Consider the following 27680-nt stretch of genomic DNA (forward strand, 5'->3'; position numbering starts at 1 on the left):
AGGAAAAAAGTAGAAATCAAAAACTATAAAAAATCTATTGTAATGAGGTAAGTGACCCAAGGAAAAGAATAAAGAGCCCAGAACTAGACCTACACATTTACAGGTTTGAATTATGATAAAGCTGGCATTGCAGATCACTGGGGAAATGATGTACTTTCCAGTGAACTAGAACAGTTAGTTATCCAGTCTAAAAAAAATTAAAATGGGTTCCCTGCTTCACACCTTACACAAAAATCAATTTTAAATAAAGTAAAAGTTTAATCTGTTTATACTCCCCTCCCAGAAAATGGCAATAGAAAAAAATACAATAAAAAAGTGGTTAAAATTTTTTTTAAAAGCTTAAATGTGAAAGGCAAAACTATAAAACTTTTAGAAGGCAACATACAAGAACATCTTTATTACTTTGATGGTAGAAAAATATTCCCTAAGACACAAACTATAAAAACCCAAACCATAAAAAATTAATTAATTTGACACTAAAGTTAAGAAAAGCCAACTATCAAAAGATATCATAGAAACTATAAAAATACAAATCAAAGAGAGAGAGGATATTTTCACAACACATATGTCATATGATTGGAATCCTAATCATATTTTTAGAAGTCTTACAAATAAATAAGAAAAAAAAGAAACTGACAGAAAAGTGAGTAAAAAATATAAACAGACTCTTCATATAAAAATGAACCCTGAATAGCTAATAAATGTATTCTTAAAAACTCTCAACTTGTTAGTAACTACAGAAATGAAAATTAAAATCATAACAAGATAACACTTATACCCATCAGATAAACAAAAATTTTTAAGTCTTATAATGTCTGTACTGGCAACAATATAGAGCTGCTGGGAACTGCCCTTCTTGGTTTCAGAAGCTGTAATCCCCATGGCTAAAGCTGAGTGAGAGACCTTGGGACCATAAGCCACTAAGGAGACAAAGCTTATCTCCCTGGCAGGGGCGCTGTGTCTGCCCCCTTTACTTCACCCTGCCTGGCCCTGGGTGGATGACCAGTTAGCCAATGACTGGTAAGATTCCTCAAGGGAGGGATGATCTAAGACAGGTATGGTCATGAACGGGCCTTCAGGGAAGGACTTGGGGGGCTATAGAAAAAGGGGGTGATGGACCCTCCCCCCTCAGCTTTGACATAGTCTGAGTCCTCATTCTGTCTGCAAGAAGTCTCCTAATCTCTTGGCTGCCTTACTTCCCCTGCCTGGTTTAAGCCTGAAACAATGACGGAGGGCAGTGCAGTCCTGGGTAGGAACAGGCAGTTCCCTGGGAAGACCAGGCCTAAGAAAGAATGTGTACAATCCTGTGAAACCTGCCTTGCTAGAATGTCCTCAGTTTTCTGATAAGGGTCCAAGCATAAAATGAGTTTGTTCCCCAAAGTTTTATAGCCCTTCAGCTAACTGACCTTCACTCAGAATAAACCCTCATAGTTCTTCATATGTTATCTATTGTTTGATCCTTACTGCCTGACAGCGATTGATGAGCTTTATCTGTATTCCTGTGCAAACTGAACCTAATAAAAGCCCATTGAGGAAAAGGCTCCTGGCCCTTTTCCTTTGAGAGTTCGGCCACCTTTCCTCCCCGAGCATGTCTTGGTAGACTTATTCTCATCCACAGTGGATGGGGGGCCCTGTGGGCAAAGCTCCCCCACATAGAACAACCAGAACTCATATACAATGTTGGTGGGAATGTTAACTGAAACAACTCTTTTGAAAAATATGCTCACATTACTATAAAGTTGAAATTGTACATGCTCTGCCTATAATTTCATGCCTAGACACACATTCACACAACAGGAAAATGTATAATGTTTTTAAATAATATTGTTCATGTTAGAAAAAAACTGGAAGCAACACAAATGTACATCAATATCTTCTGGCCTTGCAGTTAAATACTATATAGTAATGAAAATGGGCGAATTAGAGTTATATGCAAAACATGGATGTATATTTTAGGGGAAAAATTCAAGTAGTAGAAGAGTATATACATTATAATTCCACTGAATATGACATTTTATAACATATAAAACTTGTTAATATAATTTTAAAAATTTTATTATAGAAACTTTCAAACATACACAAAGTAGAGAAGCTGGCATAATAAACCCCATGCACACATTATTTAACTTCAACAAATGACAATGTTTCTTTTATATTCTCCACTTTTCCCCACTTTGGATTATTTTAATGTAAATCCAGGATTTTTGTCATTTTGCCTGTAAATATTTCTGTATCAATATTGTTTAGGGACATAAACTAGCCTGGTTTTTCATCTCAAAACAGATCCTTCCTCAAAGCACCATGTGCTGCCGTGAAGTGACTGCAAAAGAGTCTGTGAGGGGTGTTCAGCTGGAGGAAGGACTATGGATCAGGTGCTAAAATGTTAACTGGAGATTACAACATCTGGGTCAAGGAACCCAGCAGGTGTGAGGTCCCCATGGGGAGGTACTTCCAGGTCAGGATATCTTTGAAGAAATGCAAAAATGCTCAGCACAGAAATAAAGAGCAGTTTGTTAAAATACGGATGTATGGGCCTCACCCCTACAGATCTTGAATCAGTAGGTCCAAGGTGGAACCTGTGAATTTGCATATCCACCAAGGTCCAGGGTGATGCTCACACTGCTGATCCAGGGACCTACTTTCAGTAGCACATTCTAGGAGTTTCCCCAAATCTAGCTTCTGTTCCATCTCTAAACTTATCTCAAACCATTTCCTCTTCACTCTTCATGTTCTGGTGATAGCACTTTCTTCAATCTCTTTAAGCCAACAATTGTGTTGCTGCCTACTCAAGGACTTCCAATTTGCTGTTCCCTCATGTTGCAACACTTTTCCCCGCATCCTACTATGCTGGGCTAACTCCTAGTCATCTTTTATGTCTTAGCGTAAATACCACTTTTGGGGGAACCTTCCCTAATGTACCTATAAGGTTTGGTCAGGTAGCTAGATGCCCTTCATTTATAACATTTATCACAATCATAATTATGCAATTATTTGTGAATTTTTTGTTTTATTATTTGTATTCCTTTCTAGACTCTAAGCTCCATGAAGGCAGGGGATTCTTTTTGTTCACTCCTTTAATCTTAGTGCCTATAACAGCACACAGCTCATAATTTTCACTTAATATTTCCTGGATGAATGAATGAAGAAGGTGCCTGGATCTTCCCAAAAGGAAGGATAAAAAGCCCCTAAATAATGTAGTATTTTAAAATATTTACATAATACTTTACATTATAATTGTATATAACAGTGTGGGGCCAAAGTAGGTTTATGGTTGTTCACATGGAAAATAACACAATAATTAATAAATAACAAAGTAAACTGTTTCATGTACTCACAACTGTAAACCTACTTTGGCCCCACCCTGTATAATTACTTATAATATTTTAAAGAATTGCACTGTTATTTAAGGTAAACATATTTGTCCTTATAACTGATTTATTTCCTCAGCACATTACTTGAAGGCATAGGTCCAGAAGTACCAATAGAAAAATCTAACAGGCTTCTGGTCAAGATGGAGGCACAGGTAGACACATTTTGCCTCATTGCACAACCATAAGAAGGAACACAACTAACTTAAAAACTAAAAACACCCAGAGCTTCCAGAAAATCACCCAGAAAAATATCCAGAACTGTACCAAAGTCTGACAACCAAGGATTTAAAGAAGCTATATTCATTCAGATGGGTTACAGGGGGCAGAGACAGGGAATCCAGGCAGAGAGGACATGGTGTGGTGTTGGCAAGCCAGGGGTGGTGAGGCGGAGCTGCAGGCAGAATGGGCAGTCCCACATTCATGTGGTGGATAAAAATCAGGGACACCTTGTGAGTGAGCAATACCAGCTCCAGGCCAGACAGCAAAGCCCAGGATTCCAAGCTCGAGACAAATAAAGCTGCATAACTTCTGGCTATTAACCCAGAGGGCGTTGGGGCACTGGAAGAAACCTCCAGTTTCTCAGGAGAGCCAGGGAAGTAGCAAACCCACCTACTTTGGGAACCACAACCAAGACAGCAGCTGGAGGGCCACCAGTCACATATGGGAAGTGAATGAAGTGACTAGAAAAGGGGAGAGTCCCAGGAAAGCCCCCAGAAGTCAGCCAGCAGCAGCATTGGTCCCTCTTTGACCCCTACCCGCATGGAGCCACAAAGCCTTGAAGCAGGTTGCCCTGCCCTGACAAATACCCAAGGCTCCACCCCACACAATGTAACTGGTGCACTAAGGCAGGGAATCAAAACAGCTCTACCTAGTACAAAGACACAGGGAGACTGCTAAATGAGTAGACAAAGATATGGCCCAAGTGAATGAACAGAACAAAACCCCAGAAAAAGAACTAAGGGATGAGGAGATAGCCAACCTATCAAATGCAGAGCTAAAAACACTGGTGGTCAGAATGCTCAAAGATCTCATTGAATATGGCAAAAGCATAAAGGAAAAAATGAAGGCTGTATGAAGAGAAATAAAAAAAATACATAGGAAACCAACAGTGAAGGGAAGAAAGCTGGGCTTCAGATCAACAATTTGGAACATAAGGAAGAAATAAGTGATCAACCAGAACAAAATGAAGAAATAAGAATTCAAAAAAAATGAAGAGAGTTTAAGAAGACTCTGGGACATCTCCAAAAGGGCCAACATCCAAATCATAGGGATGCCAGAAGGAAGAGGAAGAGCAAGAAATTGAAAATTTATTGAAAAAGTAATGAAAGAGAACTTCCCTAATTTGGTGAAGGAAATAGACATACAAGTCCAGGAAGCACAGAGAGTCCCAAAAAAGTTGGACCCAAAGAGGTCCACACCAAGACACATCATAATTAAAATGCCAAAGGTTAAAGATAAGAGAGAAACTTAAAAGCAACAAGAGAAAGGCAGAGAGTAGCCTCCAAAGGGGTTCCTACAAGGTTATCAGCTGATTTCTTAAATGAAACTTTGCAGGCAAGAAGGGGCTGGAAAGAAGTATTCCAAGTCATGAAAGGCATGAACCTATAACCAAGATTACTCTATCCAGCAAAGCTATCATTTAGAATTGAAGGACAGATAAAGTGCTTTCCAGACAAGGTAAAGCTAAAGGAGTTCATCATCACCAAGCCCTTATATGGAATGTTAAAGGGACTAATTTATGAAAAAGAAGAATATCAAAACTGTGAACAGTAAAATGACGACAAACTTGCAACTATCAACAACTGAATCTAAAAAACAATAACAAAAAGAAACTCAGCAAACTAGAATAAGAATAGAGTCATAGATATGGAAATAATTTGGAGGGTTATCAGGTGCAGGGAGGGGCAGAATGTGGGAAAAGGTATAGAGATTTAGAAGAATAACTGGGTAGGTACAAAATAGACAGGGTGATGTTAAGAACAATATAGGCAATGGGGAAGTCAAAGAACTTATATGCGTGACCCATGGACATGAACTAAGTGAGGGGATTGCTGGAGGGAAGAACGTACTGGGCAGAGGAGTGCATAGGGGGAAACACTGGGACAACTCTACCAGCATAATCAATAAAATATACTTAAAAAGAAGAAAAATTAAATAGCCAAAGTAGCTATTGACATTTATAAAAGGTAAATTTGTGCTGCTTCAGAAGGTTGTGTACAAGCAAATATACTTAGTGTGACCCAGCTGTACATTCCTGGAGGAAGAATTTGGAGTCAGGATACAAAAAAGGATCATGGCCATTTGCTGTGAATTCCTGTAGACTCTTTCATCTGTGGGTAACACATGAATGTATTTCATTTTCTAAGGCAAATCCCCCAATGAAGCTATGTCCAAGATTAACAAGCTTTAAACAATGCCACTGATATAGGATCCCATCCCTACAAAACAGCAATTTTCACTCACTTCACTAGGAAATCAATAAACATATGTAAAAATGATTTTTCAGTGTTCTAAACTAGAGTTACAAGAACATAAGTAAAATACTAATTATACACAAGAACATATAACTACAAGGTTAGAGCCCTGTTTCCAGGAAGACTTATTATATTTCTTTGAAAAATAGCAAAAGGATTTTTTTATTGACGGTTGGTGTTCCTATATAGCAACCCAAAATGTCTCATTATTATTTTTAATGCATTTTATTTATTTATTTATTTAGATTTTATTTATTTATTTTTAGAGAGATGGGAAGGGAGGAAGAAAGAGAGGGAGAGAAACATCTATCAGTTGCCTCTTGTCCCAACCAAGGACCAAAACTACTGGCATGTGCCCTGCTCTGACAAGGAATTGAACTGACAACCTTTTGCTTTGTGGGATAATGCCCAAACAACTCAGCCACACCAGTCAGGGTTATTTTAGTGCAGTTTTAAAGAATCCTCTGGATCAAAATCTATGTTCTTGGGTTTGGAACATATGAAGATGTCTTTGTTTCCATGGTAAGCAAGCATGTGAGGGTCTTTCTACCCAACCCTATTCAATCCCCAAAGTACTAATTTTATCTTGCAAAAAAGTGTGAGTATGAGTGTGTGTGTTAGGTATGTATTGGGTAACATGTAACAGATGAGATAGTGGGAGGACTTACTGCTAAAAGGTTGGAAAACACTATTCCAGTCTAACACTACTAGAAGTTAGTTCCAAGTATTACCTGTATTTTTAATCATTTTGTAATTACAGAGATATTGTGTCAGACTTTTCCCAGTGTTCATGTAATTCCATAGACTTTTCCCAGTTCCACTGCCTTCTCATTTGACCTTCAGTCCTGCGTTTCTGACAGCCTATTGAATATGGTCCCTTTAACTCCTCACACTCAAGTAATCAACCTCCTCCATAAATCGCCCACCTCTTCCATTTTCTCCATCCTTGCCAGTGACCCCCATCATTCTACCAGGTTTCCAGCTTCAAAGTTGTAAATTTTTTTACTCATCCTTCCTAGATACTTAGTCACCAGTTCATCTTGATTTCTTTTCTCCTAAATATTGCTTGTTCACGTCATTACTTCCCCAGTGCTCCCACTCCAGTTATATCAGAGCATTTGATGCCTGGGATAGCTTCTTTAATGGCCTCTTCGCTCCATTCATTTCTGGCCTAACATTCTTCCAGATTGATTCTACCTAAATGCTCCCTTTCATATTGTTACTTTCCTACGCACAACTGTGGATGGTATCCACTTGGTTCCGAAACCAAGTCTAAACCATTCTGCTTTGCTTTCAAGGCTCTTCAAAATCATCTGACTCCAGTGTTTCTAGTTCAATCAGTGTCCTTCCTGTCATATACAAATATTTCAGTTCCTGTGTTTGTACCTTCATATGAACAAATTGAATGGATCTGGCCTAAAACAACCCATTCCTCTGCCTACTTCTTCAGTCTTTTCCCTCATCTTTTCTCACCTGTTACCCCATGTTCTCCACATAGCCAAGTACTTGCAGTTGCCTGAAAACACTTTTCTCTGGGCCTTTGCACTTGCTTTCCTTTTCCACCCTTGGTTTCCTCAAACTGAAGTAGCACCTCCAGTGTTAACTCTTTTTTACCCTCCAGGCAAAGTAACCACATTTTACTTTGAGTTATTGCATCCTACACATACTTTTATTACAGCTCTTATTATACAATATTGCAATGTTTTGATTACATTTATCTGATTGCTCTGTTAGATTTTGATCTATCCTCTCAGAATAGTTTTAGACATGGTTTCAAAACAGGGTCCTTGACCTAAAACAACACACAATTGTTCTGTATTCCTGGTGAGTAACTTTAGTAAATCCATAGGTATTTGCTGAATGAATGAATGAATGAATGAATGAAAGTAAATTTTTACCTGAAACCTCCTCACTCTTCAAGGTTCAACTAAAACCCAAATATATCTCTGAAGCCTTCTTTGACCTTTCTAGTCCCCATCCCTTTTCTGAAGATGGATAGTTCTTATGGTTGGTACTATAACAATTAGGATGATTTCTTTAGCTGGTTAGCAAGCTCCTTGAGGGCAAGGACACATGTTATACCCGCATTGTCTGGGCCAGTGTATCTATTGTGGTGCTGAGCACATTCTAAAGACTAAATAAATATTTGATTTCTGATTAGAGTTATGTAAATTCTATGCTTAGGAAAATAATGATGGCTACTTGAAAAATTCTAAATTTTTTCTTAATAAAGTGTACTTGCAGTTATTAAATTAAGCACTAATTCATTCAGAAAATATTTAGTGAATACCAACTAATTCTTGGCACCAAATGAGTGGTTGGGATGCAGGCATAAATTCTATCAGTAAAGAAATTCTTCCCTGGTAAAATTGGTATTGCTTCATGGAAGCTGTGTACATTTTTTTACCTTTAAATTTATAAATTTATAACTGGCTAGCTAAGTAGTTTCTGAGTGACCACCAGATTACTCTGTTTGGGGGAGATAGGATATTATAGTTCTTCCTGGCTGATTTTTCTCACAGGACCACTGAATCTATTTTTTTTTTAATCCTCACCTGAGGATATATATTTGTTGATTTTAGAGAGATAGGGAGGAGGAATGGGGGAGAGAAAGAGAGAGAAACATTGATTGGTTATCTTCTGTATATGACCTGACTGGGATCAAACCTGAAACCTTTTGGTGTATAGGACAATACTCCAACAGAGACACTGGGCCAGGGCTGAACTTTTTGTGGTAGTTGAGATTATTGTGGTCAAGAAATGAGGAGAATGAATTCTGAATGATCTGGTCCAATTTTTTTTGTCCTATTTATGTCCATAAGTTAATGGTTTGGATAAGACTAATCTAAGTAAGTTGTGTGTGTACCATAACTTGAGTGCTCCCTGGCTTACGTAGATTCACCAGATGCCACTGATTTGTATCCATCATGGTTCTTTGATGACCATCTCACCAGCATCCCCGGGAGTGTCATCAGGCACACTCAGAGTAGAAGGGTAGACACTGCCCTGGGTTGTTCAGTTTCAACATCTTGCCATGTCTTGAGGCAACAGTCTCACTTCTGATTTAAACCTAAGTTTCTTGTTTTCCTCTTTATGGATTAGTTTACTTAACATTTCTTAGTAAACACTATAGGCCAGAAGCTGTGCTTGGTGCTCAAGATACAAAGGTAAAACAACAGAACCCCTGCACTCAAGGAGGTCATTTAGATAGCCAGATAGTAATTATACGCCATTGTAGAAATAATATTTAATATTACTTTATGTTGCCTTTGAAAAGCAAAAGTCAATATATGAATATGTCTTTGGACTAGAATTCCTGGAATCAATAGGCATATATAAATAAAAATAGTATTATTAATACAAGTGCTGTCCTATAGTAGGAATAAGAAAAAGATGACTCCCGGCCAACATTGATGTATAGGTGGACGCACTGTACCTCCACGCACAACCAAGATTGGAACAACAACAATTTAGAGGCAGAATAACATCCAGAACTGATAGAAAATTTATCTGAATGGAAGTTGGACAGCCAAGAAGTTGAAATAGACCCGTTCATCCAGACTGGTAGGAGGGGTGGAGATGAGGAGCCAGATGCGGGTCGCGGCGCGGAGAGCAGAAGGAGTTGGGCGCATAAGGCATCTGGGGTGTGCAATATCGCAATGGGTGGACCCTGAGTATGCAAGTGGCAGCTGGCAGACCCAGTGAGGCAGTGATTGTGGAGCAGAGCAGAGCACGCAACCCAGGATCCCAAAGAAGGGACAGAGGTCTCATGGACCTCTCGACCACGAGAGGGACCACGGTTCCCTCTCGACCCCACCCTCACATACAACGTCACAATCTAGTGACGGGGGTGCCCAGCCCTAGTGAACACCTAAGGCTCCACCCCTCACTGTAACAGGAGCGACCAGACCAAAAAACAAAGTGAGAGATGGCTCAAACAGAAGAACAAATCAATGCCCCAGAGCTCATCCTTTTAAGCCACTGAAAGATAGCCAACCTATCAGATGCACATTTCAAAACATTGGTGATCAGGAAGCTCACAGAATTGGTTGATTTGGGGCACAAATTAGTTGAAAAAATGCAGGTTACCATAAAAGAGATGAAGGAAGATGCATGGAGAACCAACAGTGATGGGAAGGAAACTGGGACTCAAAACAATAGAGTGGGCCAGAAGGAAGAAAGAAACAACCAAACAGGAAAGAATGGAGAAATAAGAATTCAAAAAAATGAGGAGAAGCTTAGGAACCTCCAGGACATCTTTAAACATTCCAACATCCGAATTATAGAGGTAGCAGAAGGGGAAGAGGAAGAGCAACAGATTGAAAATGTATTTGAACAAATAATAAAGAACTTCCCCATTCTGGGAAAGGAAATAGACTTCCAGGAAGTCCAGGAAGCTCAGAGGGTCCCAAAGAAGTTGGACCCAAGAAGAAACACGCGAAGGCACATCATAATTACATTAACCAAGGTAAAAATGAAGGAGAGAATCCTAGAAGCAGCAAGAGATAAGGGGACAGTCACCTACAAAGGAGTTCCCATCAGACTGTCAGCTGATTTCTCAAAAGAGATCTTACAGGCCAGAAGGGGCTGGAAAGAAGTATTCCAAGTCATGAAAGGCAAGGACCTACATCCAAGATTGCTCTATCCAGCAAAGCTTTCATTTAGAATGGGAGGGCAGATAAAGTGCTTCTCAGATAAGGTCAAGTTAAAGGAGTTCATCATCACCAAGCCCTTATTTTGTGAAATGTTAAAGGGACTTATCTAAGAAAAGATTTTAAAAAACATGTATAGTAAAAGGACAGCAAACTCACAATTATTAACAACCACACCTAAAGCAAAACCAAAAGAAACTAAGCAAACAACTAGAACAGGAACAGAACCACAGAAATGGAGATCACATGGAGGGTTAGCAATAGGGGAGTGGGAGGAGGAGAGAGGGTGAAAAGGTAAAGAGAATAAGTAGCATAGATTGTAGGTTGAAAATAGATAGGGGGAGGGTAAGATAGTATGGGAAATGTAGAAGCTGAAGAACTTATGACACATGGACATGAGCTAAAGGGGGGGGATATGGGTGGGAGAGGGTGTACAGGTTGAAGGGGAGGGAAGGGGGAAATGGGACAACTGTAATAGCATAATCAATAACATATATTTAAAAAGAAAAAAAGAAAAAGATGAGGACTGCTTACATACCTAGAACAAGTGTTAAATAGTAATGAAGTCATGTTCTAGTGGTAACTCAGTGTTAGGGAGGCACAGTAACTCATAGAGGACTCTAAATGCCAGCAATTCTCTACAAAAGTGATATACTTCAAGCACATTATTCACATATTATCACATATTATTACATTATAGTATTACAGGTAGCAAGTGCCACCCTGGGGCTACAGCTGGATCCACATTTTGTGGGACCTGAAGCTCTTAAATGGGGAAGGTCCACATAAAAAATAAAATAAAATTAGAACACAAAATTAGGTATGGCTTATGCAAATGAGGAGCCCTGAAGCTTAAGCTTCATTTGCTTCACAGAAGAACTGACTGGTAGGTACATAAAAGATGAATATTTTCTCTACTCATCTGTTATACTAGAGAAAGGCTTGGGGGCATTAGGAAGAATAGTATATATTAAGCTGATACCAAAAAGTTTATAATAAATATAAAGCTATAATATGAGCCTCTAAATTGATCTTAGCAACATCATTATTCTACCTTTATTCTTTCATTCTATTATTTGTCTTTCTTTAAAATTGAAAAAATATCACAGGTATTCATTGGGTATAGATCATAAATACTTTCTTTTTTTAAGCTTCAAGTTCAGTCTATAGACTTGTGCTGTGTGATACCATAGTCATTAGCCATGTGCGTATTGGGCACTTGAAATATCACTAGTACAACTGAGGGACTGAACTTTAAATTATGTCAATTTTAAGGGGCTGGAACGGGAGTAGGGGGGAGAAAACTGTACTTGAACAATGATTGAAATTAAAAAAAAATTATGTCAATTTTAATTTAAAAAACTGATATTCAATTCAGTTACAACAAAAAATTTAAGTTTGTCTGGAACAGCTTGCATATGTCAATCTACTTTTTCACCTCTAAATTCGATAAAATCTAAATGCAGTTTAATTATTTCCTAGGAAAATTTAGTGGCCAAATTGAGATGTACTATAATTGTAGAATTCACACTGCATGTTGAAGCCTTAGTATGACTAAAAGAATGTAAAATATAATATTAATACTGTTTACATATTGAAATGATAACGTTTTCATATATTAGTTAAATAATATACATTTAAAGAGTTAATTTTGCTCAGTTCTTTTTACTTTTTAAAAATGTGGCTATTAGAAAAATTTAAATTGCATATACAGCTAACATTGTTCTATTATACAGTACTCTTTAAACTCTGGCTGTTTTTCTCAAAAGAGAGTATATGATTTTTGAAACCACTTACTTATAAGATAAACTTAGGAGAATTATGGTAGATGGAAAGCAATTACTAAGCATTACTGATGGGTCACGTTTACCTTACTTGAGGCGGTGGAATTCCTACCACTATGCAATCCAACTGTACTCTGGTTCCTTCTGGAACTTCTCTGCTCCATAACTTTTGAGTGAATCGGGGAGGTTGTCCTAGAGGTTCTTCATAGTACAAGGATGAAGGTGAAGACCCTGGGGTGGTGTCTCCACCAGCTGCTTCACTGGCAGCCTGCTCAGCTTCACGCCGCTTAGCTTCCTGCTGTTCAAGGGCATGATTCACTTCATTATCTCTAGTATCTGCAGGGATAGGGATGGGAACAGAAGCCCTTTCTCTCCTTTCTGATGTAGCTGGGAAACTGGAGCTATTTTCCTGCATAACTTTGTTTTGAGATTCCAATTTGCTCTTGTGGTTTTTGCAGGCACGAGGTCTAATCCTTTTGGAGCTATGGGCTTTGAAAAGGGAGGACAGCTCTTCAATAAAATCAGCAGCCTTATTCAAGAATACTTTTTTGGACTGGGCCTCAGAACTATACTGTAGCTTTGCTGCCTCCTGGGGACTCTCTTTAGAATTGGTAGGACTGCGAGAGTTATCCTGGCAGAAGTTAGGGTCAAAACTTGATTTAGATGGATGTTTCATCTGATCAGAAGAAAGACGTTTTCTAGTTTGAGCTTCATCTGCTTTCTCCAAAGGGTCATGATTGATGGCCAATCTTGCCAGATTGACACTTTCATCTAATTCTTCTTGGCTCAGAAATGCTGAAAGATCTGGAAGGTCATCTTGGCCTCCTCCTCCTTCAGCTGCTCCAGAAGGACTGCCAAAATGGAAAGGGTTGGAGGAAGGCTCTGCTCGACTCCTTTCATTGTTTCCCCGATGTCTAGTTTCTGCTAGATAGCTCTCTCTTAGAAGCTGAGAAATGGAAGTAGAAGCTTCTACGCTGTCGTCTTGCATGCTGTGAATAATAATAATAATAATAATAATAATAAATTTGGATCATTTTCAGAGAATAACAAGTCTATGTTTATTACAGCATGATAGATTCTTAAGAACTTAAAGCTTAAAGTTTAAAAATTGCCTAATTTTAATACATTTACAAAATTTACTATAAAGACTTAAAGATTATTTTCAAATTGTAAAATGAAGAGGAACTGAATGAGATTTTTATTGAAATTGGAAATAATAACACAGGCATTACTTTATTAAATTCTTTAAATACAAGTTCAATTGTGAAAGCTATGCTATAGCCATAGCGACATTAAATACAATTCGTAAGTTTTGATAATATCTGTAAAGGCCTTTTAGCTATAAAGTACTTTCATATACAAATAGGGATTTGCTCTCTATTCTCTCCCTTTTACCTTGAATGTAATAAAATAATAGAAATGGAGAGATATTGACCTCAGCCTTGACCAGTGTGGCTCAGTTGGTTGGGCGTCATCCTGCAAAGTGAAAAGTCAGTTCGATTCATGGCCAGGGCATGTGCCTGGGTTGTAGGTGTGGTCCCCTGGTCAAGAGGTCAGGGCATGTTTGGGAGGCAACTGATCAATGTTTCTTACATCAGTAAGAAACTTCCTCTCTTTCTCCCTCTCTTCCCTTCTCTCTAAGATAAATGAGTTTAGGGGGAAAAAAGATACTGATCTCATAATCTCAATTGGTTGGTGAAAATATAAACTTGATCCAACTCATGAAAATAAGTAATGCTTTTTTAAAAAACCAGAGACAGTTTAAATTCACTCTTGTTTATAGGATCAATCTGCTCTTGAAAACTATAATGATTAAGCCTTTTCAAAGAAAGTATAATTTAATTCTACAAAGATATGAGTTAGATCCTAGGTTTCAAAATATCTCTTAAATTAACATTGGTGAAGAGCGGAAATGGGAGACGGGAAAATGGGGGGCAACACAGGACATTCTTCACTGTATACTCTTTCCTGACTTTTGAATTTTGATTATATAAATACATTATTGACTCAAAAAATAAGTAATTGTTAAAGTCTTAAGAAAATGATAAAACAACCTTAGTTCTAAGTCCCCTGGGCTATGATAATGCAAACCAATTTTATATTGTTAATATTATATCTATTTAATTCATTCACACACTTACTAGATGGATGGCAAACTTGTGAACCATAGGATGTTACTCCTCTCTCTCCTTAAAGATGCAGCTAACTGACTACTCTTCCCATTGACCTTAACTTTCTTAACACTCTACTCCATCTGCCACCACCAATCAATCAGAGGTGGTAATGGAGATGAAAACTATTTACTATTCTTGGCTACTAAGTGATGGGACTTGTGCTGGGAAAATGGAGAGGAAAGCAAACTCCTAAATCTTTTCTGGCTTTAAGATTCTATGATGAAACTTATTTCAGTTCATTCCTTATACGATGGCCTCACTTATATCACAAATAAGGCTTTCTAGGAACAGCTTTAATTCTCAGACTTTTAGAGTGTTAATCCAAAACTAATCTCCAAATTGGCAAAGTAGGCAGTGACCTTAAGATGACAATAGAGATGGCTAATAGGATCACCTACATCAAAACATTTTTTCACAGGTGTGCCACAGCTTGAGATTGCTGCCACTACTGTATCCACTTATTTGGGTGAAATTTATTGTCTTTCTAAAAAAGGTTAATTGGGGAAGGGGGAGGTAGAAGAGGGAAAAGGGAGAGGTAGGTACTGATGGAAAAAGACTTGACTTGGGATGGTGAACACACAAGACAATATACACATGATGTACTATAAAACTGTATACCTGAAACATAAATTTTATTAGCCAATGTCACCCTAATAAATTCAATTTTAAAAAGGAAATAAAGAGGAGCCAAGGAAAACAAATTAATTGGAAATGCAAAAGCATTGGATGGGTACAAAGATCTATCTACAAAGATATTTATCATAGTACAGATGATAATATTAAAAGAATTGATACAGGGGCAGGGGGTGGGTGGAGGTGGAAGAGGGTATAGACTGGATAATCGGTAATGGAAAAATACAATAAAAATAAATAAATAGAAAAAATAAAAAATTGGAACCCTTTCTAATAGGAAATTAGTTAATGCAATTATGATATACCCATCAAATAGAACTACATGGCTATTTTAAATTTAAATTTAAAGTGAATGATATACAAAATAGTATATAAAAGTGTAATTGATATTCCAGTTGAAAATTTGTCTTATTTGTGCATTAACTCTGTAGAAGCACAGTTAAAGATATATGAAATCAGGTACAAAATACTATTTGTAAATGTACAATTGAATATCCTCATTTGTTAATCAACTATTTTAGTTTGAGTTTTTGTATTTATTTAAATGTGAGGAAGAAAATGAAGTGCTTTATAAGTCAGAATGGTCTTTTCTCTGCTTGTTGGACATTACTGCATATTGTGTTTTATTTTAATTATTTATTTTTTAATCCTCACCCAAGGATTTGTTTATTGATTTTAGAGAGATAAAGTGGGGGGAGACATTGATGTGAGAGATAAACATCAATCAGTTGCCTCCTCTACATGCCTGAACCGGGGATCCAACCCACAGCCTAGGTATGTACCCTGACTGAGACACAAACCTGCAATCTTTTTGGTGTACAGGCCAATGCTTCAACCAGCCGAGCCACCTGGCCAGGGCATACTGCATATTGTGTTTTAATGTTCCTTGTCTCTAAATATGTTAAGATGGCTTTTATCTTGAGCAACATGGAATGAGCATTGGCCTTGGAATCAGATCTGTTTTCAAATTCTGGTTTTATCTTTTAGCAGTTGTGTGCCTTTGAAAATTACATGATTTCTCTGAACTTTGGATTCTTATCTGTAATACATGGATAATATCTATTTCTAAGGGGAGTGAGGATTAATAACATCATGAACGCAAAGACCTTAAAATAGGACCAGCCCCTATAATGGGCACTCAAACGATGTTAGTAAAAACCAATACTCAGGTAAAGCTGATGTTAATGTTGAGGAACTTTTAGAAGCTTATATTTATGATGGAAATAGAAAAGAAAATACTTACATAAGTAACCCCTGCTCACTGCAACTATTTTTTTCTTTTGTAAAGAAAATAAGCTAATTAATGTGTAAATCTGTGCCTGTTCTGATGCTTATGGTCATGAGAAATTATTATGATAATAAAACTTTTAGATATTAAAAATAAAGGATCTCTTTAATATTTTAATGTAGTATTTATTACCTAACACTTGGAGTTAGATCTGATTCTAATCCAAGTTCTGATACTTCTTAGCTGTATAAACTCAAGAAAATTACTTAACTTCAGTTTAAGCTTCAGTAAGCTTCAGTAAGCTTCAGTCTACTTATCTATAAAACAAGTATAATAACAGTAGCCATCTCATAGGTGGAAGTAATTTTTAAATGTGTTTGGCATTTAGTAAATGTTCGATAAATGGTAGTTACTACTACTGCTAATACTACTACTATTATTATTTAACAACTATAGCCACATACCATGATAAGAAATGGAAGTGGAACTAGTGAAGTGACTTGATCCACAGACGAACTTTAAAGAGAAACTGAACTTTTGCTTTGTAGTTAATTCAGCATTATCTATATTCCCTTGAAATACATATAGCCTCATTAACAAACTGGGCTGCCTTCAGATCTTTGTACGTATTATCTTTGCTCCCTGTCCTCACCTCCCTTTACTACATTACTGGGCCAAGTCGTACATGGTCTTCAGTTTTTAGCTGAGACACTGCCAGGGATTTTTTTCTTTTCTCTGACTTGGGTACCTCTCCACTGTGCTCCTAAAACTAGAGTTCTTACCGCCAAATACAGCACTTATTACAATATATTAAAGTTGCCTGCTTACTTTTCTGTCTACCTTACTTTGTTTTATACACCATCATTTCTATACACCACACAGCACATAGAAGATGATATTTATTGACTTCTTTTGTTCATTAGAATATCCTGCTAAATCAATTGCTGTTTATCTCTTTTCTTAATTGAAAGAAAAAATAAGATGGATAAACAGAAATCATATTTACAAAGAAAACTTATGACACAAAGAAAAAATATAAGTATATTTTATATATAAATATAAATATATAAGTAACTTCAAGGTGACTTTCAAATGCAAGTGTGTTTATAATGGATAAAACACATCATGGAGTTATGCTTTGTTTTCATACCAGAAGTATCAAAGAACATCTGATTATAATCAGAAACCTGGGTTTATATCTCAGCTCCAACACTGAATAATTTTGCAATCTTGAGCAAGTCATTTAATGCATCTGAATCTCAATTATTCTCATCTATTAATAGGACAATAACAATTTTGTCTCAGAGGGTTCTCAGATATAAATGCATATGTCAGTTGTTAATCTAATAAATATTACCTAAAAAAGGAAATATGAAAATGTGTTACTTTCTCTTTAAAGCCTTAATTTAAAATCTGTCATAACATTTGTAGTTTTAAAAAGCCCAAAAAGACAAAACAACAAGCAAAAAATAAAAAGCCCAAGTGCTATTATGGATACCCTAGCTTTTACTTAGTCGTTCAATATTTATTGAGCATCTACTATGTGCTGTTCTGGGAACTACAGATTCAACAGTGAATCAAAGATAAAGTCCCTGCCCTTGTGAAGTTGACACAGTAGTGAGAGAGATGTAAATGTTAAGAAAAAAAAATAAAGTAGGGCAAGGGAATAGAGAATGATCAGGGAGGGAGAAAGGTGTGGTTTTTTTAGCTAGGAAGGTCAGGGAAAGCCTCCGATACAGTGGAGAAGTTAGTCATGTGACCATCTAGGGGGAAGAATGTTCCTGACTGAGGGAGAAGAAAGTGTCAAAGCCAGGGTAGGGGACTAGTTGCTATGTTTGAGTCAAGCCAGTGCACCTGGAGGAGAGTGGAAAAGAAGAGCAGAAGGAAGAGAAGTCAAAAAGGTACAAGGCCAGATCATGTAAAGCCTTGCAGATCATGGGAAGGACTTCATTTTATTAAGTGTGTGCATGGGAAATCATTTTAAAGTTTTGAGAAGCAGATGACCTGGTTTTGAAAAAGGCCAATCATGGCTGCTATGCAAAGAATCAAGTTAAAGGGAGCAAATGTGGAAACAAGCACATCTGTTAGGAGATTACTGCAGTATGCTCTGCCAGAGATGGTGGTGGCTTGGACCAGTGAGTGGTTGTCAGAGTAAAATGGTGAGAAGTGGTCAGATTTGAGATATCTTTTGAAAATAGAGCCATTGTGATTTGCTGATGCATTGAATGTGGAATATGAAAGAAAGAGCAGAGTTAAAGGTGATGCCAATATTTATGGATTGAGCAACTAGGTGAGGGATGGAATGATTTACTTGAATGAGCCAGGAGCAGGTTTCAGGAAAGGAAATTAAGAGTTCTCTTAGATATTTCATCTGGGGTATTCAGAGTGACACTGAATTTTCTCTTTTTCTGCTTCCTACAAAATTGAAACTTAGATTATATGTCAATTTCAAAATAAGAATCAGTAATTGACCTTGAAAACAGGTCATGGTTTTGGTGAAATGGTCCTAGTTTGAAAATGAAACAATTAATTTGGCATAAATAATCATGACAGACTTTAGTAAATCATGAAACTAATTTGGCTACATGGAAAACTTACGGAATGTTCTTTACTTTGCTAAATATCTCTATGTTTTTTTTCCCATGGATTTTTCCTAAAAAGAGAACATTTTCCCTAAAAATATGCTAAAAATGTAAGAGTCTGGTTCAAAACAAGCAAAACCTGATGCTGATACCCTTGGGTATATTGTCATGGGCCACATAACAATGCTGGGTTAATGATGAACAGCATATTCAATGGTAGTCCCATAAAATTATAATGGAGCAGAGACATTCCTATCACTTAGTGATGGTGCTGCTCTGGTAAGGTCATCATGTTGTGGTCATGCCGTAAAGTCCTAGTGCAAAGCTTCCTAGAGCAAATTTGTGCTCTCAGGTTATCAGCATCAGCTAGAAAGCCTGGGGACTCACCTGGACACAGTGTGAGCTTTCCCCCACACACATCTTCTTTCTAAACCAATGTGACAACTAGCCAACTCTCGGGGTTCTTATGATACAAGGTGCCCTTCAGCAATAACTATTCAAGAGACTTTGAAAGAAAAAAAATTTTTATAGGCCTTGGAACATACACAGTATGCCAGGGAGGCAACAGGAATTCGAGGGAAAAGAGAGAGCAGAGGTCTGGGGTTTTGTTTTTACTGGGGTGGAGGGTGGAGACCTAGGTTTTCATGGGCTCACTATTTATCTGTAAATTTAAAACAGAAGAGCCATAAGTTAAGGCCTGGGAAGAGGGGAAAAAAGCAAATGGCCCAAATGGTCAGTTATCAAAGTGAAGATTTCTAAAACAAAGGTGGGTGAGGCAGCTTGGCTCTTCATCTGATCTTGAGGCTGGCAATGCATTTATTCTAGATAGCCTTCATTGAAGTGGATGCCTGGGCAATCAAAGTGTAAGTCAGGCACTTGCTTTATAAAAACAAAACAAATCCAGACAAAACTAAATGTCAGGACTCACACTACAATTACTCGTGTGTTTGTGGTGATGCTTGTGTAAACAAACCTACTATGATGCCAGCCTTATAAAAATGTAGCACATACAATTAAGTAGAAGGCTTTCGCACCCAGGTTTGTGTAAGTACACTCCATGATGTTCGCATCACTAAACTGCCTAATGACGCATTTCTCGAAGCACAGCCCCGCGTTAAGTGGCACATGACTGCATTTCTCAATTCGTGTTAACTCAGCACTACTCTTCTGTAGGCCCTAGGAAGATCGTGTTGGAAATATTATTTGGTCTAAACTCTTTTGGTTATGATATGAATATATAAACTGGGTCACTGGCCAGAGAACCTAATATAAAACCTAATGGCAAAACCTAATATAAAGTAACTTGGATTCAAATATAAGTCTGAAATTTTTCTGGCTCTGTAGTATCCTTAGATATTTAAAAAGAAAATAAATCTGGTTAGGGCAACACAAAAATAGCCTAACATTTAATAATTATGTTTCTAGAGCAATGGAATAGGAAAAGATAGACATATTTAAGTAACTCACCTCTAAACTGAGGATGAACAGAACTACTCCGCATACGTCATAGGTTTGTTTGGGAAAGCACTTTAGAAATTGGGGGCACTATACAAATTTAAAGTAATCCTTTTCTGTTGATGTGTAATTATTATGCCTAGAATGTTCTTTTGGGGAAGAATAATTGACCAAATTAGACCCTGCTCCCTCTCTTTAATGCTGGCATTGACTGGTTTGTCTTGCTTTCTATACCCCATGATGTCACACAAGAAAAGCATCAGTTTTCCTGGAGAAACTGTTGCTGGGCTGAGAGCCAAATCCCATTATGTATAGACTAGTCCTGGGGAGTAGGGCACAGATCACCTTTTTAAAATCTGGCTGCAGATGGAATGCACTTTGAGGCAAATCTTTCTTCATTGTTACAATGCTCATCCTCTCACTAAGACAGGGAGCATCCCCAACTTAGTTTTATTTTGAGTCTAATTTTGGTATGAGTGGCATCAATAAATTAGTATATATTACATTACCAGAGTAAGAACTTGAGATATATGGAAATATGTCAGTAACAATATGGAAATAAGTCCCATTCTTTTCATTTCTCTTTCAGTTTGAAAGAGGAAAAATAGAAGATAAAAACAAATGTAGACAAATGAAATTTATTTATTAGAAGAGAATGTTGAAATAAAGAGATAGCACAGATAATACATGGGAGAATTCGTGGGGATCTGTTACCTTAAAGGGCAGGGATTCAAAGTGTAAAAAAGATTTTTAGATAATAGGCTAAAAGTGAGTACGCCATTCTCTTATATTGTTTTAATAGAATTGGTAAAGGCAGGAAGGTGAGAAAGTAAAGATTTAGTTTGAGTAGAGATGGGGAGGTAGGCTACTATGAAACATGCTATGTATGTTTTCATGCAGAGAAGAAGATAAGCGTGTAGGGAACCACTAGTGTAAAAGATACTGAAGCCAGAGCCTGAAGTTAGTATTTAATGTAAAAGATAGCAAAGAAATAAGTAAAAGTAAATTCTCCAACCCATAGAAAGGCTAATGTAAAGCAAGCAAGGAGACTTTAGCAATCTAGGGCCAAAAAAAGGGTTTGGTGGTAATCACAAAAATGATAGGCATGGGAGGTTTTATATCTCTCTCAAGATCTCACTATTCATGATGAACTTAGCTATGAAATAGGAAATCCCAAATGAGAAAGCGTTGTCAATCCCCATGAACTCAAAGATTCATTTTAAATAAGAAAAAAAAATGAACATTTTTGTCCTTCTACAGTCTCTTAATATTTCTCTCTCTCTCTCTGGTGATTAAGGATTTGAAAACAGATAATTTCTGTAATTAAATTGACTTATATATTTGCTAGTTGGGAGAGAAGCAAGTGTCTCAAATAGACTCCAGATCTCAAGATCTAGTGCTTGTCAGGAACTTGGCGTGGCAGGCTCTGTGGGCTCCCTCCCACAGTGTGGAGTGTATTGTGATCCTAGCGGTATGATGTGCAGCTCGTCAAGGGACTCTGGTACACATGAGCTCTAGGACTCTTCAGTGACTGTAGGTTTAGTCACACTAACTTTTTTGCCCACTAAAAATGTATCTGCTGAAATATGTTCTTAAATTTCTGAGCAGACCATTCTGTTTTTACTTGAATTTGTTTTCTTAGGCAAAAGTGCAATGCTGTAGTAGTTTTAAAAGCTCTTTGTCAAGTATGAAGCACCACAAAATTTAAGAAAATACCTTCGTGGTACTTGAATTTTTCTTTATCTCTTGGAGAGGGGAATTAGTTAAAATCTTTTCACATTTTGGTCTTGCTATAGGCAATAATATCACAAGACAAGCAATGCCTCTGTCAAATCTCAATGTCAATGAAGGAAACTAATTATTCTGGGGTTAGTATTATTTGTCTTATATTTTTAGGTTAGTGAGCTGAGTTCATTACTCCTTGTACATATAGGAATTAACTGTTAAAACTTTTTAATTTTAAAAACTGTCACCTTTTCATATACTAACCCCGTTCATTGACAGACCTTCACAATGAAGCCTGATTTACCTGATGCCCCCATTTCTTCAAATGTAAATTGAAAAAACTATGAATTCCAAAACTTTGATGGACTTTGTAGACTTCATTCAATTACTTTTGTTCATGAATTGCAGTTCTGAGTCATTCCAGTGAACACATGTGTTTACCTTTATAACACCTTGTGATAGAAACAGGTAACAGAGTTTGTATTCTAAATTGATATATAGAAAAATCAGTGTTTAACATGTTATTATGAATTCCCATCACATTAGCCATACTCCATAATGGGATTTGAGAACAAACTTCCAGAATTTGGATAGTGTCCAGTTGTTTGTTTTCATAGTCCATTATTATAAGAGATTCTGTAATGTTATAATTTTGTCTCTTGACAAGTAAGTATAGTGTCCCTGTATTTCAGATTTCCTGGGATGGCCTTGATTTTAAATATCTGCTTGTTGTTAATCATGCGTCTAACAGCATATTTAACTTTATTTAAAAATACATTTTATTATAGCTATAAGTACAGACAACCCGAACTTCCTAGAAAGTATTATAAATTTTATGTGAACTTATGAGTTATTGTTCAGGAGAGACTAAAGAGTTATGAAAACTTTTAAAGTTAGAGCTTGTAGAATTCATTTAAATCATTGCCAGGTGTTAAAATGATTGAATCATAGTAATTTTAGAGAAAGAAAACAGGATAGCTGTTATGTTTCTTTCAAAATGGTTGATTCTAGGATCTTTAACAGCATGAGTAAAAATGTGTTGATAAGTTTCTTAGCATCAATACTGAGATGTTCACTTTTGGGGAATAAAGATTTTCATTAATTCATGCTCTACTTTTGTTTGATTATACAGTTTTTAAAATATAATTCAGATGTGAATTATAAGTACTGCTAATATTGCAATGTACCAGGCCAAACAATTGTTACTGTCAGTGTCTTTCTGGTGCAGCTGGAGAGAGAGAGAGAGAGAGAGGAGAGAGAGGAGAAAGAAAGAGCAATGTCCTTGACCCAAGACTTTCTGCAGCTGGTTGTGTACATTAATCCAGGGAGCAGATCTCCCAACACTAAATATAGCAGGCATATCCTCTTACATGATAAAAAAATATAAAATGAAAATCTTTCACTATGGAGTCATATTATTTCAGCTTTGATTTCCTATAAAAAGCGAAATAGGCATGGCACAACATACTCTCTACATAAACATAATCATTTTAATAAATGAATGTGTGGAAATTCCAATGATATATGCAGCATGTCATGACTCTCTTTTGAGATATTTTTCATTAGTACCAAAGTAGCTCTGATCCTTGTGAATTTCATTAATCCCCTCAAAATCTTCACATGTAGAGAATTTTATCTTTCATGTCATTTTGTGTCCCTTCATACATAATTAGAAAGTTATCCTAGGTTCTACTCTAACAACAGTAATTTAGGACTTCTGAATATCTTCTCTTCCATTGTCAAGCTTGTTATCAAAACACACTTGAGAACTTAAATCTGAATATTACCTTCTTTTTTTAGTTGACCCAGATGAGGATGTCCAAACCAGGCACTCCACTGTGACGACAATTATCCAAGGAGACTTTTAGATGAATGCACAGAAGAAAAAGAAAATTCTTTCACGCCCTTGGAAATAGAAGTAAGCTGTCCATAGAGAGTGAGGAGTTAACCTTAGTTTCAGTGAAGATGGCTGTAAGAAGCTGAACAACCTGCTCACCACCGGAGCCAGAGCATTTGTCAGCTCACAGGTCCCCAGTTATTTTGAGCTGCTATAAACCATGTGCCTGTCAAACATTCCACCTGATTGGACAGGAGAAAACTGAGCAAAGGGATTCCATAGCAGGACAGCACCTATGGGTGGTAGTGGGGGGGGTCAATCAATTTTTCTACCTATAGAATTCCCTCATATAGCTAGAGGCCAATCCTTACTGCTTTAGCTTTGAAATTAATACTGAATTATCACACCCACATTCCATCTGTCAAAAAAAATGGCACTTTAAAACATATCAACATTTTTAGTTTTTTAAGGGCCTTATTTTAATTAATGGGAATTTTACTCTCATTTAATCATGATATCATCTTTAGGAAATTTGGCTATGAAAATGCATGAACCAATATGAAACTGAGAGTTTTTGAATGGTTTGTCCAAAGGCTAAGCAAAAGCAGAGAAGATAACCAATCTTAAAAGTTGTTAGAGATTACAGAAAATATGTAGAGAAAAAACCATCAGCTTTAGAATAAGCCCAGTAACAAATTAGTATAAACATACTTCTTCAGGGAAAAACACTAATCATATGCTATTTAAAAGTCAAAACTACTATTTAATATAATATATTACAACTCCTATTCATTAGTACCTGGAATATCTTTTTCATGCATTATTCTATGCCAGATGTCTTCTTTCATAAACACTACCAATCAATAAAAAAGAGTTGTTAACCAAACCAACATTTGCTCAGAAACCTATTTTGTCAAAGTATAGGTCCTTTGATATTAATTTCATTCATTTACAGAATACGAATATGGAAAGAAAAGTTTAACACCACGACTTAGTACAGCTGAAGAGTGAAATAACATCATCAATCATGATAGAAGCCTGCGTTTTGAAAATTCAAAAGTGCCATTGGTTATTTTTTTTTAAAGACTAATTCCTAGGTTTCGATAGCATGCAATACATTGATTTAAATCTAGCTTCTTAATTAAATCACACAACTAGTAGGATTCTTTCCATTCATTCACTCAACAAATATCCACCTAATATCTACAATGTACCAGGCAGTTGGTATAAAGTAGTGCATAAAATATATAAAAATTCCTGACCTCATGGATTTGCTAAGAGAGCTTTATATCCTTTTCGGTCATCTTGAGACTCCCTGTAGGATACTGAATAGATACTAAATTTCTTTGTTTATTGTGCTTACATCAGAGGTTTCAGAATACTTTATGTTATGGAGCTTTTTATTTATAATGCACAATGGAAAAAAAATTCAAGAAAACTTTTAAATAATACAAGTCAAAAAAAAAGCTGAGGAGGACAAAGGGTACAGGAACTGAATTTTATGAACAGGTTATTTTCATTACTTCACTAATCTAGGTCTCCAGTGTACAGGTTCACACACTCTTACCTAATCCCGTGCTGATGCTAACCTAAAGACTACTTAACTGTGTTTCTGAATGTTTAACTTATGTAGATGTTCCAAATTTTTTCATATTTAAAAAGAGGATCTCCTCCCACTATTTCACTCAGATCTTGAGGCACAATTAATATAAGTGCTACCAGGTCTTGCGTACGGACATGGGAATGTGGAACCTCTATTCCAGGTAGCAAATAAGATGTGCTACAGTTTGCTTTTCCAAAGGAAAATGTTTACAAAACTGTAAGTGAACACATTTCTACTTCCCTGCAAGATCTGCCATGGTAAGCCTGGTACTCTGCCTTTCACCAGGTATAGAATTTTGAGAGGGTAGGAGACACATATTGGAAGATAAAAAGAGTTGGTTGGGCAGTGGAATTAGGAATCAATAGGAATAATTAAAATAGGTTTAAAATGCATAAAAGAGTTACAGAAGAAAGAGCTAAAGAATTTCTGAATAGCAGTTTTTGTTCTCTTCCATATTTACCATAACATTTCATACATAGTGTACAAATACATTGAGCTCTTTGAAAAAAAAGGTGGATATAAATACTTTAAATAAATAATACTCAGGAACTGTGGGCACCTTGTTTACAATACACCAAGCTTGTATTCTAGATTCCAGATTTAAAAATTAGTTTCTGCTCCCAAGTAATGCAGCCCCTATCCTGCATACTATCAGTACTAATCCCATTAGGTTCTATACCAGAAAACTACTAGTTCAGGTTTTACCAGAGTTCATTGGTACAAAGAATAAATTTTAAAACTTAAAAAAAACTAACATGGTTAAAAACAAATTTCATAAGTGACAAACTAACAAAAGGTTACATGTCTTAAGCCTTCCCTGTAAAGTTGAGTGGCCTGTCTAACACATGTATTTATTGTGGTTTGAACATGATCCTGTGCTTGCCTTCAGCTGTTATCTTAATTCAGTCACTCAGCTACAGAAACAATTTACTCACGTTGGGATGATCCATAGGAATGCCAAGGAATCTGCAAGATCTCTGACAGAGGAAGTCTTCACTTGGAAAATAAACATGCGAGGATTTCTGTGCTAGTGGATTCATATAAAATTTTTGTATTTGCTATTTTTCCATATTGCTATAGATTCTAACTCTTTAAAAGAAATCACTCACCTATACCAAAGTTTCAATATGCCTTGTTTAAAGGTTGTAGATTCATATCGAGATACCTCTCTCCAATATCAGATGGAAAAAAAAGACCCTCTATGTCTTATTTTAAAGAACAGAAGCATGTATATGTATTTTAACCTTTGTTAATGATAAAAATACTCACACTGGAGAAGTTTTTACCTTCCAAAATGATATATGTATGGTGGATTATAAAGGATCTTATAGAAACCCCATGATACAATGTAATTGATAAATATAATTAAATCCTAAAGAAATTTCTTTTTCATCTAAGTGGTATTGAAAACACTTTCTAAAACTAAAACTAAAAGCATTTTTAAATAGATGAGTTCAAAACATTTAGTTTTAAAAAGTAAAAACATTAAAAAACACTATAAACAGAAACCTATTTTCAACATTATACTGACAAAATAATTTTGGGTTACCTGTCTCAGAAGAAGCACCATTCCTACTATCAATCAACAAGGATCATCCAAAGTCCAATCTCACTGCCCTAACTTGTGTCAGCCACAAAAGTAGCACACAGACATGTGTACTGCCCCGCCAGAGTAATGAAGGGGTATTACAGGGTTCCGTGGTAGATCCAGGGACAGTCATTTTAGAACAGATTGCTCTTCAGATCAACTTTAATAAACTCAGTCTGCCACACTGTTCTTAGCCTGGAGGGATGGTGGGGGTGGATGATGCCTAAGAAAGCAGACTCTCTGATCTCTCCCTTAGGCTAGATGAAAAGGATAATAATGATACAATTAAAAGACAAGCATAAGGAATGCAAAATATCATCCATAGGATGCAAATGACTTGTGTAAATGCCTTTATTTGACACAAAACTGAGAATATAGCAAATATATATACTTTCCAATCTTCACTTGAGGATGTTTATTGATTTTAGAAAGAGAGAAAGGGAGAAAGAGAAAGAAAAACATGGATGTCCCACACATGCCCCCATCAGGAATCCAACCACAACTTTTTTGGAATAGAGGACAATGCTCCAACCAAGTGAACCACAGGGCCAGGGCTGGTAAATATATTCATTAA

At 36.6% G+C, this 27680-nt stretch overlaps 1 protein-coding gene across 1 annotated transcript in view; it reads right to left on the reverse strand.

Moving 5' to 3' along the window:
* The window catches only part of MYPN (myopalladin), a 101839-nt gene extending 74442 nt beyond the window's left edge, over positions 1-27397 (reverse strand). The window contains exons 1-2 of the mRNA XM_028512922.2: positions 27068-27397; positions 12368-13270 (exon numbers count right to left, since the gene is read on the reverse strand). Of these exons, the coding sequence (XP_028368723.1) occupies positions 12368-13269 (902 nt within the window). The 5' untranslated portion in view covers position 13270; positions 27068-27397. The remainder of the gene's footprint in view (positions 1-12367; positions 13271-27067) is intronic.
* Between the last annotated feature and the right edge of the window lie 283 nt (positions 27398-27680).

The sequence above is a fragment of the Phyllostomus discolor genome, chromosome 5 (assembly GCF_004126475.2).
Source record: "Phyllostomus discolor isolate MPI-MPIP mPhyDis1 chromosome 5, mPhyDis1.pri.v3, whole genome shotgun sequence".
Taxonomy (NCBI): Eukaryota; Metazoa; Chordata; class Mammalia; order Chiroptera; family Phyllostomidae; genus Phyllostomus; species Phyllostomus discolor.